Source organism: Lagenorhynchus albirostris, chromosome 7 (genome assembly GCF_949774975.1).
Source record: "Lagenorhynchus albirostris chromosome 7, mLagAlb1.1, whole genome shotgun sequence".
Classification (NCBI taxonomy): domain Eukaryota; kingdom Metazoa; phylum Chordata; class Mammalia; order Artiodactyla; family Delphinidae; genus Lagenorhynchus; species Lagenorhynchus albirostris.
The window spans coordinates 2069883-2081888 of record NC_083101.1 but is presented as its reverse complement, the minus strand read 5'-3'; the positions used below and the strand labels follow the sequence as shown (position 1 = coordinate 2081888).

At 67.3% G+C, this 12006-nt stretch overlaps 1 protein-coding gene across 1 annotated transcript in view; it reads left to right on the top strand.

The window, feature by feature from the left end:
* KCNT1 (potassium sodium-activated channel subfamily T member 1) overlaps window positions 1-12006 on the top strand; it is a 69335-nt gene that overhangs the window by 34395 nt on the left and 22934 nt on the right. Inside the window, exons 3-11 of the mRNA XM_060153794.1 lie at window positions 4095-4174; window positions 4673-4772; window positions 8134-8190; window positions 9552-9600; window positions 9680-9739; window positions 9892-9966; window positions 10033-10116; window positions 10832-10926; window positions 11786-11966. Coding sequence (XP_060009777.1) covers window positions 4095-4174; window positions 4673-4772; window positions 8134-8190; window positions 9552-9600; window positions 9680-9739; window positions 9892-9966; window positions 10033-10116; window positions 10832-10926; window positions 11786-11966 — 781 coding nt within the window. The remainder of the gene's footprint in view (window positions 1-4094; window positions 4175-4672; window positions 4773-8133; window positions 8191-9551; window positions 9601-9679; window positions 9740-9891; window positions 9967-10032; window positions 10117-10831; window positions 10927-11785; window positions 11967-12006) is intronic.

Genomic DNA, 12006 nt, shown 5'->3' with positions numbered 1-12006 from the left:
TTCAAGCTGCTCTGCCGGCATGAGGGGGCCTCCTCTGGGCCACCCCAGCGTGGGCAAGGCCCTGCACACCGGCAGTGAACGCAAGCCGACTGGGGATGGGCCACGGCCACCTGCTGAGACCTGACTCCTATGCCCCTGAAACTCGGAGACCCAGGGAGTCCAGAGCCCTGTCTCCTCGGACCACTGGGTGACCTGAGGCAGCGTCCAGCCTGGGTGGGCCTCAGTTTCCATGTGTGTAGGGACGGGGCTGGCAGGACCCCTCCGAGAAACCCTGTGGCCGGGCTTGGGGACATGGCCCTCCAGCTGCCCGGCCTGGACCGCCATCCTCGCCAGCCTGAGAGCTGCTCACTCCATGGCGGATGGAAGGGAGCAGGGCTCAGGACTGTCCCGGGACAGGGAGTGGGTTTGGCCTGTCCAGTCCTCGGGGCTTATGGCCGAACCGCAGGGGGTACCCCAGGGACCGTCTGGGGCTGGGGCTCTCAGAAGCCTCGGGCCCCCGTGACCAGGCCTGCCCAGTGCCGCAGACCTTCCTGCACCCCGGGCAGCGGGCAGCAGGGGCCCCGCGGTGCGCCCAGGCCTCCCCGCCGGGCGTCCTGCCGAAGGAGCGGGTGAATGCATGCGAGCGAGTGCAGACGGAGTGGACCCCTTGTCTGCCCTCGCCCGGCTCTCGAGCTGTTTGCCGGGCCGTCGCCCTGTGAGCTCGTAGCCGGCTCCTGGCTCTGGACCCCCACGGAGCCCTCCCCCGCTCCCCAGAGCAGCTTCCTGTGGGCCTGGGCACCGGCTCCACCATGGGGCCGCCACAGGGCCTCAAGCCACAGCTGGTGGCCGGCAGCCGTACACGTGGGTCTATGGCACGGGCCGTCTCTCCTGGGTGATGTGAGTGGTGGGTGTGGACCAAAGTCAGGCTCAGAGCAGGTCCAGCCCCGATCGCTCGCACCGAGCTGGTGGGCGCCGGGCCCCGGCCACGGGCGTGGCCGTCTCTCACTTCATCCTCTCTCTGAAAACCAACACCTACCTGGACTTTACGAGGGAGGACCTGAGGCACAGAGAGGACCGTGTTAACTTCTCCACGGTCGCGGCAGCCCTGCCAGTCTCCCTCAGGATGCCCGTGGCAGCCGCCCGAGCCCCAGGTGAGGCGGCCGAGGCTCAGACAGGCGGGGCCACAGGCAGGGGAGGGGCGGGGCTCTGCCAGGCCAGACGGTCCGTGACCCCGGCGTGGCCGCATCCCCCAGCAACTTGCGGAGCCAAGAGCACATCCTGCAGCTGAATCACACCCGTTGCACCCGCACTTCAGAGTAAATGGAAAGCTTGTAACTTACTTTCTGTGGTGGGAGAAGCGGGCAGCCACAGCTCGTGAAAAATTAAAAGCGGGCGCGGCTCCGTGGATTTCCCCGGGCACCCAGGCTCAACCTCCCGGGGCCGAGTCTCCGCCGGGCTCCGCCGCCCCCCACCCCTTTCTCTCCTCCCGCGTGGAGAGCCCCCCGGGGCCGTGGGGGGCCTGTGCAGATGGGTGTCCACAGCCGCCCGGGCAGGGGGCTGACGGGTTCCATGTCTGAGGCGTGACCAGTCCCGGTTGGCAGTCCTGACCCCTGGGCCTGGGCGGGGACTTGCGGGGGCCGCCGTCAGAGGCATGCGGGCTGGGGGCGTGGTGCACGGGGGGGGGGCAGGTCCCCGGGAGGCTGAGGAGGAAGGAGGGAGACTCGGCCACCAGCCACGCGCACCCGCCACGTGGGCCGAGCTGGACCTTGCTGGCCAGATGAGGGCCAGGAAGGGGGTACCCAAGTGGAGGGGCACAAGGGCTGGGGACCCCTCCTTGAGGCTTCTCTGTGCAGGGCAGGACGGTGGGGGAGTGTTCCCTCGGGACACGTGGGCACCGCCGAGGGGCGTCTGCCCCCTGACTTGGCCCAGGCCCAGCCTGGCTTGTCTGAGTTGCTCCTTCAGAGAGAAGGCATTTGACCAACTCCCCAGAGGGACCCTCGGATTCCCGCGACCCGGCTCTGGGTAGCACCTGCAGAGGAGGTTGGGGTTCAGGTCCAGTGGGGTGTGCTGGGGTGCAGTGTACAGTGGATGCGTTGGGGTACAGTAGGGTATCCTGGGGTGTAGTGTGCAGTGGGGTACACAGATATACTGGAGTACAGTGGGTGTACCAAGGTACAGTGTACGCGGAGATGTGCTGGGGTGCAGTGTACGCCGGGTGCACTGGGGTACAGTGGTGTGCACAGGGCTATACTGGGACACGGGGAGCTTGCTGAGCTGCTGTGTACAGTGGGTGTGCTAGGTGCAGTGGGGTATGCAGAGATATGCTGGGGTACAGTGGGTGCGCTAGGTGCAGTGGGGTACGCAGAGATGTGCTGGAGTACGGTGGGTATATTGGGATGTTGTGTGCAGTGGGGTGCGTTGGGTACAGTGTGCAGTGGGGTGTCCTGGGGTGCTGACCGCCCTGCACCAGGACCTGAGAGTGGGGAAGGGCCCACGCCACCAGCTCCTCCCCCTGGGCCCTTCTTGAGCCCTGTGAGCAGTGGGGGCCGCTGTGGTCAGGCCAGGGCCCCCGACCTGGCAAAGGTCAGGGAGGTGCTGGGGCTCTGCCCCAGTCCCCTCCCGTGGGCCCATCACCAGGGGAGGTCCAGACGGCTGCTGCCAACACCAAGTCTGTATCACACACTATGCCTAGAACAGGCTTGAGGAAACACTTCTTGGAGATGTTGGGGCAGCCAGCCGCAGGCAGAGCAGCGCCATTGAACTTTCAAGGTGACAGTGGCATGAATTTCTGCATCGATAGGAGCTGGAGCCTGGTCAGAGGGGGAGAACGTTCACAGCCCTCCACCCTGGTGGACGACGACAGGGAGGTAGGGGTGGGGAGCAGGGACCTGGGCCAGCGTGCGCCTCACCTCTGCCTGTGGACCACTGTCCTGCATCCCATCTGCTCAACCGCCACCTCCTACATGCAGCCCTCCAGGGTGCCTCTGGGTAGCACTACTCTGCCTTCAGGGTGCTCAGTCCCTCTGCCTCCTGTGTCACGGTCTTCACACAGAGTGTGCCTGAGCAGCTGCCTCACCTGGACAGTCTTATCGCACCCACACAACATCCCTGAGGGTGGCGGGGCCGCCTCTACCTGACATCTGGGTGAGGGGAGGCACAGGGCCTGGCATCTGGACCAGGCGTTTCCGGGCTCTTGGTGCCTCTGTCTGGTCAGGGGGTGAGGACTGGCCACAGTGATGCCCATGGGCTGCTTGTGGGGTCCTGACCTGCCAGTGGGGCAGATGCAGCTTGGAACGGAGGCCGTGTGGCAGATGCCAGGTGCTAACCCAGAGCAAGGCAGCCCCGCCCCAGGGCCCCCACCCGGCAAGGGGGAAGCGGGGCTGGACCATTCCCACCGCGGGAACCTGGCTACAGGGTCGTCGTCGTGCTGTCAACACTGGAGTTTCCGTTATGGTGGAACGTTAAGCCCTCGCCTAGCCAGCATGCCGGCCACAGCGGGCTCGCGGCCGAGGCGGGGGCAGCGGCCCGTGGCCTCCGGGTCCCACGTTACCCTAGTGACGAGACGGGCCATCCCCACCCCCTGCCTCCTCGTTCGACAGCAAAATCCTGCCAGTCCGTGTGGTCTGTTCCCAGGATGCTGGGAGCCCGGGTAGGGGCTCAGGGCATCTGGGGGTCATCCAGGGAGGGGGCCCACTGCCAGCCTGTTTGCCTCGACCATCCCGCGGGCTGCAGCGAGTCTCCAGGCTCAACCACCAGGGGCCTCCAGATAAAGCAGCTGACCATTGGCTTCTAGAACATTCTATACTAATGATATGGCGTGTTTGGAGCCAAGGGCCACACAGGCCACATGTAATCCTCGTGGCCGCCGTGACAGCCCAGGCTGGGGGCCTGTGAGCATACGCCTCTGCGGGGCCTGGAGGTCCCTGGGCACTGAGAAGGCGGCAGCCGGTGGGCAGGTCCGCTGGGGGCACGTGGGGATGTGGCAACCAGGGCCTTCTGTCCGAGGTGGCAGCGCTGACCCTGGCTCTGGCAGCGGGGAGGGGCCCGCCGTGTGGGGGGCTTTGGGCTGGAGCCCCCGCTGGCCCCGGGCCCACTCCTTCCTGCCCGCCCCCCAGGGTCCAGGTGGAGTTCTACGTCAACGAGAACACCTTCAAGGAGAGACTTAAGCTGTTCTTCATCAAAAACCAAAGATCCAGTGAGTGGGGCCTTCAGGGTGGGGGGCAGGGCGGTGGGAGTGCCCCTCACCTCCGGCCCGCACCACGTTCCACCCTGTGGGGACCCGCCGCCCCTGGCAGCCGGGTGGCACCGTCTCAGCCCCTTCACCCCGAGGGGCTCCCTGGCCCCTCCGTGTGGCCCCACCCTCCCGCTGTGGGTACCTTCCACCTGCATCCCAGCAGGAGCTTGGCCCCCTGGGATGCAAGATGGGGTGCGGAGGTGCCCGTGGGTCCTGGTCCGTCAGTCTGGCCATTGCTCCCCTCACCCCCCGCCCCCCCACCGGTGACACCAGCCCCGGGAGCCCTCTGTACCACGTCCGTGAGGCGGGACAGGGTGAAGCCTCTCAGAGGCCGGCCCAGCAGAGCCACCCTGTCAGTGCTGGCGGGGCAGCCGGTGCGGAGGCCCAGGTGCAGAGGGCGGAGTGCGGGCTGGGACCCCGGCCCGTCCGGGAGCCCTGACCACCGTCCCGCCCCCACAGGCCTGAGGATCCGGCTGCTCAACTTCTCCCTGAAGCTGCTGACCTGCCTGCTCTACATTGTCCGCGTCCTGCTGGACGACCCGGCCCTGGGGATCGGATGGTGGGTGACCTGCGGGCCCGGGGCTGGGCCTTCCTGTGGGCCCTCTGCCGTTACAGAGGCCGATGGGGTCCGCACAGGGGTCCGTGCCCGGCGCCCTGTGCCCAGGGCCTTGGGGAGTCCTTCCTTCCCCCATGGGCCCCCACCCAGTACCCCTCCCCAGCAGAGCCGTGGCCAGGATGCCACCCTCAGGCTCCAGCTGACCCGCCGGCTCAGCACGGGCAGAAGGGTGTCCTTGTCGTGGACGACGGCTGCGTTTGCAGCCACACCCGGACGTGGACAGAGCTCTCCTTGGGGGTCTGGGATGCCCCCTCCCTGCTCGCCCAGGGGTGCGCTGGGGGGTCTCAGCGAGGGGCTCTGGGTCGCTCAGCAGCTCCTGCTGGGCAGGCAGGGGTGCCAGGCCTCGGTGGGGGGAGGTCGTGAGTCTCGCGGTGCAGGGCAGGGGTGTGCCTCTTTCTTGGGGCTCCACCCAGTTCCCCTTGCCCCTCCCGGCCCACCTCCCCATCTGCTCCGGGAGCCTCTCTGGACTCCCTCATACCCAGATGTGGGGTTCTGGGAGGTTCTGGAACGGTACTGCTTCCCTCTTTTGCTCTGTCTGGGGGTCTCCCCAGCTTTCTCTCCAGCCTCTGGTTGAGAGTTTCACCTCTGCTCTTGTGTTTTCTGATTTCTGAGAACGCGTCCTCTCCAAGCGTCGCTCCCCCTGCAGGCGCCCTGCCGTCAGCACTCGGGTTTGTCTGAACTGCTTTCCTTTCTTACAGTTCCCCCTTCTGCTCAGTCTCTGCTCCCCCGAGCTCACGCTGAAGGGACTTCCTCAAGCGTCTGGCCACTCACACTAAGGTTGGGCTCTCGGAGGCCGAGGGCCCTGTGGTCAGGGTGTGTGGCCAGTTGGTCACCACCGTCCCCTGGCTCTGCCTGGCTCCTCAGGGCAGATCCTTCCCCTCTTCCCTGCAGGGTAAGGCCTGGCCCCTGGGCTCCTGCCCGCTGAGCTGGGAAGGAGGCCGGGGTCAAAGTTCGCAGTGCAAGCTTGTAGTTACCTCCCCGCCACGTGCAGCGGGGCGGGTTCCCCAGGCCAGACCCTCACCCACTCCTGAGAACGGACCTCCTGTCTTCATCGGGAGTGCGGGAGGACAGATCCCACCGTGGTGGTTTGAGAAGGAAACCGGGGTTCTGACTCTCCAAGCACTTTCCTGGGTTCATCCCACCTTCTCCCACTCCCAGAGGCGTCTGGGACATCCGGCTTTACATCCCCACAGGGAGCGGCTCTGTTGTATTCATTGCACAGCACCTGGCACATGACGGGTGGGTGGGAGAGCGAATGGATGGGTGAGGAGGCTGGTAGATGTATGCGTGGGATGGATGGACAGGTGGGTGGATGGATGGAGGGATGAAAAGATGGATGGATAATGGATGAGTGGGTGGACGGATGAGTGGATAGAAGGAGGATGGATGGGTGGGTGGGTGGATAGAAAGGTGGATGGCGGATGAGAGGGTGTATGTGTGGATGATGTAAGGACGCTGGATGGATGGGTGGATAGATGGCGGGTGGATGGGTGGGTGGATAAATGAGTGGATAGAAGGTGGATGGTGGATGAGAGAAGGGTGTATGGGTGGGTGATGTAAGGATGGTGGATGGATGGATGGATGGATGTGTGGGTGGACGGATGGGAGGGTGGCTGGATGGGAGGGTGGATGGATGGGAGGGTGGACGGATGGGAGGGTGGCTGGATGGGAGGGTGGATGGATGGGAGGGTGGACGGATGGGAGGGTGGCTGGATGGGAGGGTGGATGGATGGGAGGGTGGACGGATGGGAGGGTGGCTGGATGGGAGGGTGGATGGATGGAGGGTGGCTGGATGGGAGGGTGGCTGGATGGGAGGATGGTGGATGGATGGATGGATGGGGGGGTGGCTGGATGGAGGGTGGCTGGATGGAGGGTGGCTGGATGGAGCGTGGCTGGATGGAGCGTGGCTGGATGGAGGGTGGCTGGCTGGCTGGCTGGATGGGAGGGTGGCTGGATGGAGGGTGGCTGGATGGACAGATGGGAGGGTGGCTGGATGGGAGGCTGGCTGGCTGGGAGGGTGGCTGGATGGAGGGTGGCTGGATGGAGGGTGGCTGGATGGAGGGTGGCTGGCTGGCTGGCTGGATGGGAGGGTGGCTGGATGGAGGGTGGCTGGATGGACAGATGGGAGGGTGGCTGGATGGGAGGCTGGCTGGCTGGGAGGGTGGCTGGATGGAGGGTGGCTGGATGGAGGGTGGCTGGCTGGATGGCTGGATGGCTGGATGGCTGGATGGGAGGGTGGCTGGATGGATGGATGGATGTGTGGGTGGCTGGATGGGAGGGTGGACGGATGGGAGGGTGGCTGGATGGATGTGTGGGTGGATGGATGTGTGGGTGGCTGGATGGGAGGGTGGCTGGATGGGAGGGTGGCTGGATGGAGGGTGGCTGGCTGGCTGGATGTGTGGGTGGACGGATGGGAGGGTGGCTGGATGGGAGGGTGGCTGGCTGGCTGGATGGATGGATGTGTGGGTGGCTGGATGGAGGGTGGCTGGATGGAGGGTGGCTGGATGGAGGGTGGCTGGATGGAGGGCGGCTGGATGGAGAGTGGCTGGCTGGATGGATGTGTGGGTGGCTGGATGGAGGGTGGCTGGATGGAGGGCGGCTGGATGGAGGGCGGCTGGCGGCCGCTGTGCGCACTGAGTTTGCAACGACAGGCTCAGGCTTAGGAGGAACTGCGTCAGTTGAGAGAAAAGAAGGAGGGAGCTGCCCGTCACCATGGGGCTCTATGAGAGCGAGGTCCTGTTGGCCAGTGACCCTGGCTTTGCTTGTAATCTGGGGCAGAACTTGCACATCTGCCAGGCCCCGCCACCCTCCCAGTGGGCATCCAGGTGGCGTGGGGAGGCTTGTCCTTGGGAGTGACTCAGGGACCTGCGTCTCGGAGCCGGCACCACGGGGCAGGAGCTCGGCTCTTCTGCGTGTCTCGCGCACATCGCCCGGCCTTGTTTCGGCAGCTCTGGCCTCCGGGAGGCCCTGAGTGCTGCAGGGTCCGTCGCTGGCCACGCGCAGCCCTTTCTCTGCTGGCAGCCCGGGTGGAATCCCCACTCCCTCCTGGGCTCACCTCTTGTGTTCTCCTCACCCGGCCTGCCCCTCAGCCGTTAGAGAGCCTCCGGGAGCGTCTGCAGGGTGCGAGCAGCTGCCTGTCCCCCAAGTGTTAGAATACAGACGCCTGAGTTGTGGGGGCCTGGCCCTGGTTGGGGAGAGTGTGCCCCCCATACGCCCTAGGCCCGTGGCAACCCTGGGAAGGGTCTGGTCCCTTTGGGGGCGGTGCTGGGAGGGGCCGTGGCCGGCCAGCTCCGTCTCTCCACAGCTGGGGCTGCCCGAAGCAGAATTACACCTTCAACGAGTCGTCCTCCGAGATCAATTGGTGAGTTTGCCACCCAGCTCCCACTCAGAGGCCCAGGGCCGGGTCGGGTGGACAGAGGGTGACACTGCCCAGCCCCCCAGGATAGATGCCCAGCCGCAGCCCGTGACCCTCCTGGGACCCCCAGGCCCTGGCCAGGCAGTGGGCAGTGGCGGGATGGCCCCTCAGCGTACAGCCCCTGAGGCCCAGGAGCAATCTAAGAGTGACAGCAGGGGTCACCAGCAGCCGGCCTGGCCCAGCCCTCACGGACCGTGGGTGGGAGGAGAGATGCAGTGAGGACCTGCCGGAGGGTCAATCGCTGCCTCTGCAACTCACGGCCCTTTAGCCAAAGAGAGCAGGCGCCCAGTCAGGCAGGGGGAAGTGACGCCAGAGCGGCGGGGGCGCCCGGCCCACAGGTCAGGACGTGTCCCAGGGCCTTGGCCGCCTTCTTGATGGAAGCTTCTCCCTTCCAGCCTCCCCAAACCCAGAGCCCCCCTTTGGCCTTAGCCTGCACCTACGCCCCTCCCCTGGCACCCCCGGCCCAGCCTCGCAGAGCGGTCCTGGTACTTGGCAGTAGCAGGACCCAATGTACCAGACCCTGAGCACTGTGTCCCCAGCTCCGCAGCTTCTCCCGCTCTGGCCTGGTCGCCCTGTCCCTGGAAGGCACGCACAGCTGGGGTGGAAGGGACATGCCAGCCCCTCCCTTCACACCCGGCCCTGGAAGCCTCTCCTTTCTGGGCCTGTGCCTCAGAGTGGCGGCCAGGGCAGCTCCTGAGCCCGGGCCCAGCTCTCGTCCAAACAGCCCTGAAGGCCCGGGGATTTCAGAGTCTGTGTCCCTCGGCCGAGGAAACAACAGCCCAACGCCTCCACTGCGGCAGGGGCCCTCCCACCCCACAGGGGCCCACGGGGGTCAGGGCCTTGGCCGTCTGGGGTCTGGCTCTGCACTGAGCACGGCCACCCGGCCCCTCCTGCTGGTCTCGCCCCAGCCTTTGTCCCGGGGCTGCGTCTGGGCAGGGACACCCCCACCCAAGTCACTCCCCTCCCCTGCTGGGTTATGGACGAGGACCTGAGGTCGGAAACCGGGGAGCGTGATGGCCAGCACCCCTGCCCCTGCGGGGACGGGCGTAGGAGCCCGTCCCCGGGAGCCCAGACGAGAAGGGGACGCCTCCTGGGCCAGCTGCGGACTCTGAGCCCACGGCCCGTCCCCAGGGCAGCCCGCTTAGGCCCTGGCCTCACAGGCCCCGCCCTGGGGCCCCCTTTCCCCGGGCACCTCCCCTTCCCTCCTGCCCTCAGCCCCTCCGAGGGCAAGGCTGCTGCCCTCCGTCCAGCTCAAGCAGCAGCCTGCGGTCAGTAGAGGCCCAGGGCTCACCTCCCTCTCTCCCCAGGGCCCCCATCCTGTGGGTGGAGAGGAAGACGGCTCTGTGGGCCACTCAGGTGAGTGGAGGCAGCACGGCTCTGGGGGGCCCTGCCTGCCCCGGCCCCGCTCAGAGGCTCCGGCCCCTCCCCGCCCCAGGTCACCGTGGCCGCTGTCAGCTTCCTGGAGACCACGCTCCTCACTTACCTCAGCTACAAAGTAAGTGCCCCCAGGCCTGGCCCTGCCCTCCCCCCGCACCCCTCCCCCCGCACCCCTCCCCCCGCACCCCTCCCCCACGCCCCTCCCCCCTACACCCTCCCTGGCCCCCTCCCCGACCACCTGCTCTGAAGCCCACCCCCCTGGCTCCCCAGGGCAACATCTGGGAGCAGATCTTCCGCGTGGCCTTCATCCTGGAGATGATCAACACGCTGCCCTTCATCATCACGGTGGGTGAGCCGCCAGCTGGGGAAGGGGCCGCCGAGCCCGCGCCCCCTGACCCGTCTCCTCCGCAGATATTCTGGCCGCCGCTGCGGAACCTGTTCATCCCGGTGTTTCTGAACTGCTGGCTGGCCAAGCACGCCCTGGAGAACATGATTGTGAGCCGCGGGCCGGGCAGCTCTGGGCAGGGTGGGCTCCCCCCAGCTCCGCCCCTCCCCTCCCGCTTCACCTCTGCGAGGCCCCCAGGACCCCAGGGCACAGCTCGCCATGCCCTGGCCCTGTGGGGAGCTGGCCAGCTTCCTTTGGTGCCCAGGAGGCCGGGCTGACTGGTGGACAGACGTGTCTCTGTCACCACGAGATGCCCTCACACCTCCTTCCTGACCAGCCGGAGCCCCAGCCCTGATGCCCCGGGAGAGTCACCCAGGCCTGTCCCTGCCCCTGGAATCGTGGCTGGAGGAGGGAGAGGGTGAAAGTGCAAGTGAGCGCAGGCGGGGCCCCGAGACACGGGGCCACGGCAGACCCTGCGCTGAGGTCTGAGCGAGGCCCCTGTCGGCAGGCGGCGCAACGACTGTTTTCTCCCAGGGTGCCCCTCCCCAGCCCAGGCTCCCTCGGCTCACCTCCATCCCCACTGCAAAGTGAGGTGACGGCGCTGAGGTCACGGCCTCTGGCCTGCGCCCCGGGTCCTCCCCTGGCATGGCAGAGGCTGGACGGGGAGGCCGAGCGCTGAGGTCAGGTGGAGCCGCCCCCCCCTCCACCGTTCATTCATTCTCGTGCATCTGGGACATACGGGGCGGGGGTTGGGGGTGGGGGTGGGGGTGGGCCCTGGGCTCCGACCAGTCCCTGCTCTGCCCCTGATAGCGCCACTTCCCGCAGAACGACTTCCACCGAGCCATCCTGCGCACCCAGTCGGCCATGTTCAACCAGGTCCTCATCCTCTTCTGCACCCTGCTGTGCCTGGTCTTCACGGGGTGAGTCCCTGCCAGGCGGCCGCGTCGCCCGGCCCTCACGTCCAAGAAGCCGGGGTGGAGGACCGGAGGCAGCTCGGAGCCCCGGTTCCTAGGCCAGAGCTGCCGAGTCCAGCTCCTCTGGGGCCCAGAGAGACGTGGTGGAGGAGGGCACTGGCTGGGGGGATGGGGGGGACCCTCGGCTCGAGGTCCAGCCGAGAATAAGGTCTGGGAGCAGCCTGGGGGCTGGAGCGGAGAGCACGCCCCCCCGCACGTGCCTGTGCCCTGGGCGAGGACACGGGCAGGTCCCAAGGCCGTGTGCCTCCCACCTCCCCTCCCCCATGCCCCCCGACACACGCAGATGCACACTCCAGCGGAGCGGGGCGGGGTGTCCGCGGGGCAGGAAGCGCCGGGGTGGTCCAGCCTGCCCCCTCCCCGCAGCCAGCGCGTCCACCCTGGGGAGGGCCCCAGCACCGCTGTGTGCCGCGCCATGGTGTATGTGGGGACGGGCCACGGGGCCATGGCGGGGGAAGGACCGTCCAGCTCTAGCTGGGCGGGGGGGCTGGGCGTGCCCCGCGCCGTCTGGCCTCCTGGGGGAGGACGAGTTCCGAGGTGGGTGGCAGGTAGGGGCTCGCAGCCTGGGCGGCCCCGTCCACCTCCTCTGACCCCAGGCCCACGCTGAACCCACGCAGCGCTGTGTCCGCACTCCTGTCCAATTTTCCAGGGGCCTCAAAGGTGCCTCGGGGCAGGAGAGGAAAGCCCGGGGGTATGCGCTGGGTGTACCAGCCCCGCGGGCCAGGGTCGGGAAGCGCAGAGCGGCCCGGGCTGGGGCGCCGTGTCGGCGACGGCGAGGCCCTGCCACCACCCCCATCCCCGGTTCCAGGACCTGCGGCATCCAGCACCTGGAGCGCGCGGGCGGCAACCTGTCCCTGCTGACGTCCTTCTACTTCTGCATCGTCACCTTCTCCACCGTGGGCTACGGAGACGTGACGCCCAAGATCTGGCCGTCCCAGCTGCTGGTGGCCATCATGATCTGCGTGGCCCTCGTGGTGCTCCCGCTGCAGGTGTGAGCCCTGCCCAGCGGGGCCGAGAGGGGCGAGGAGG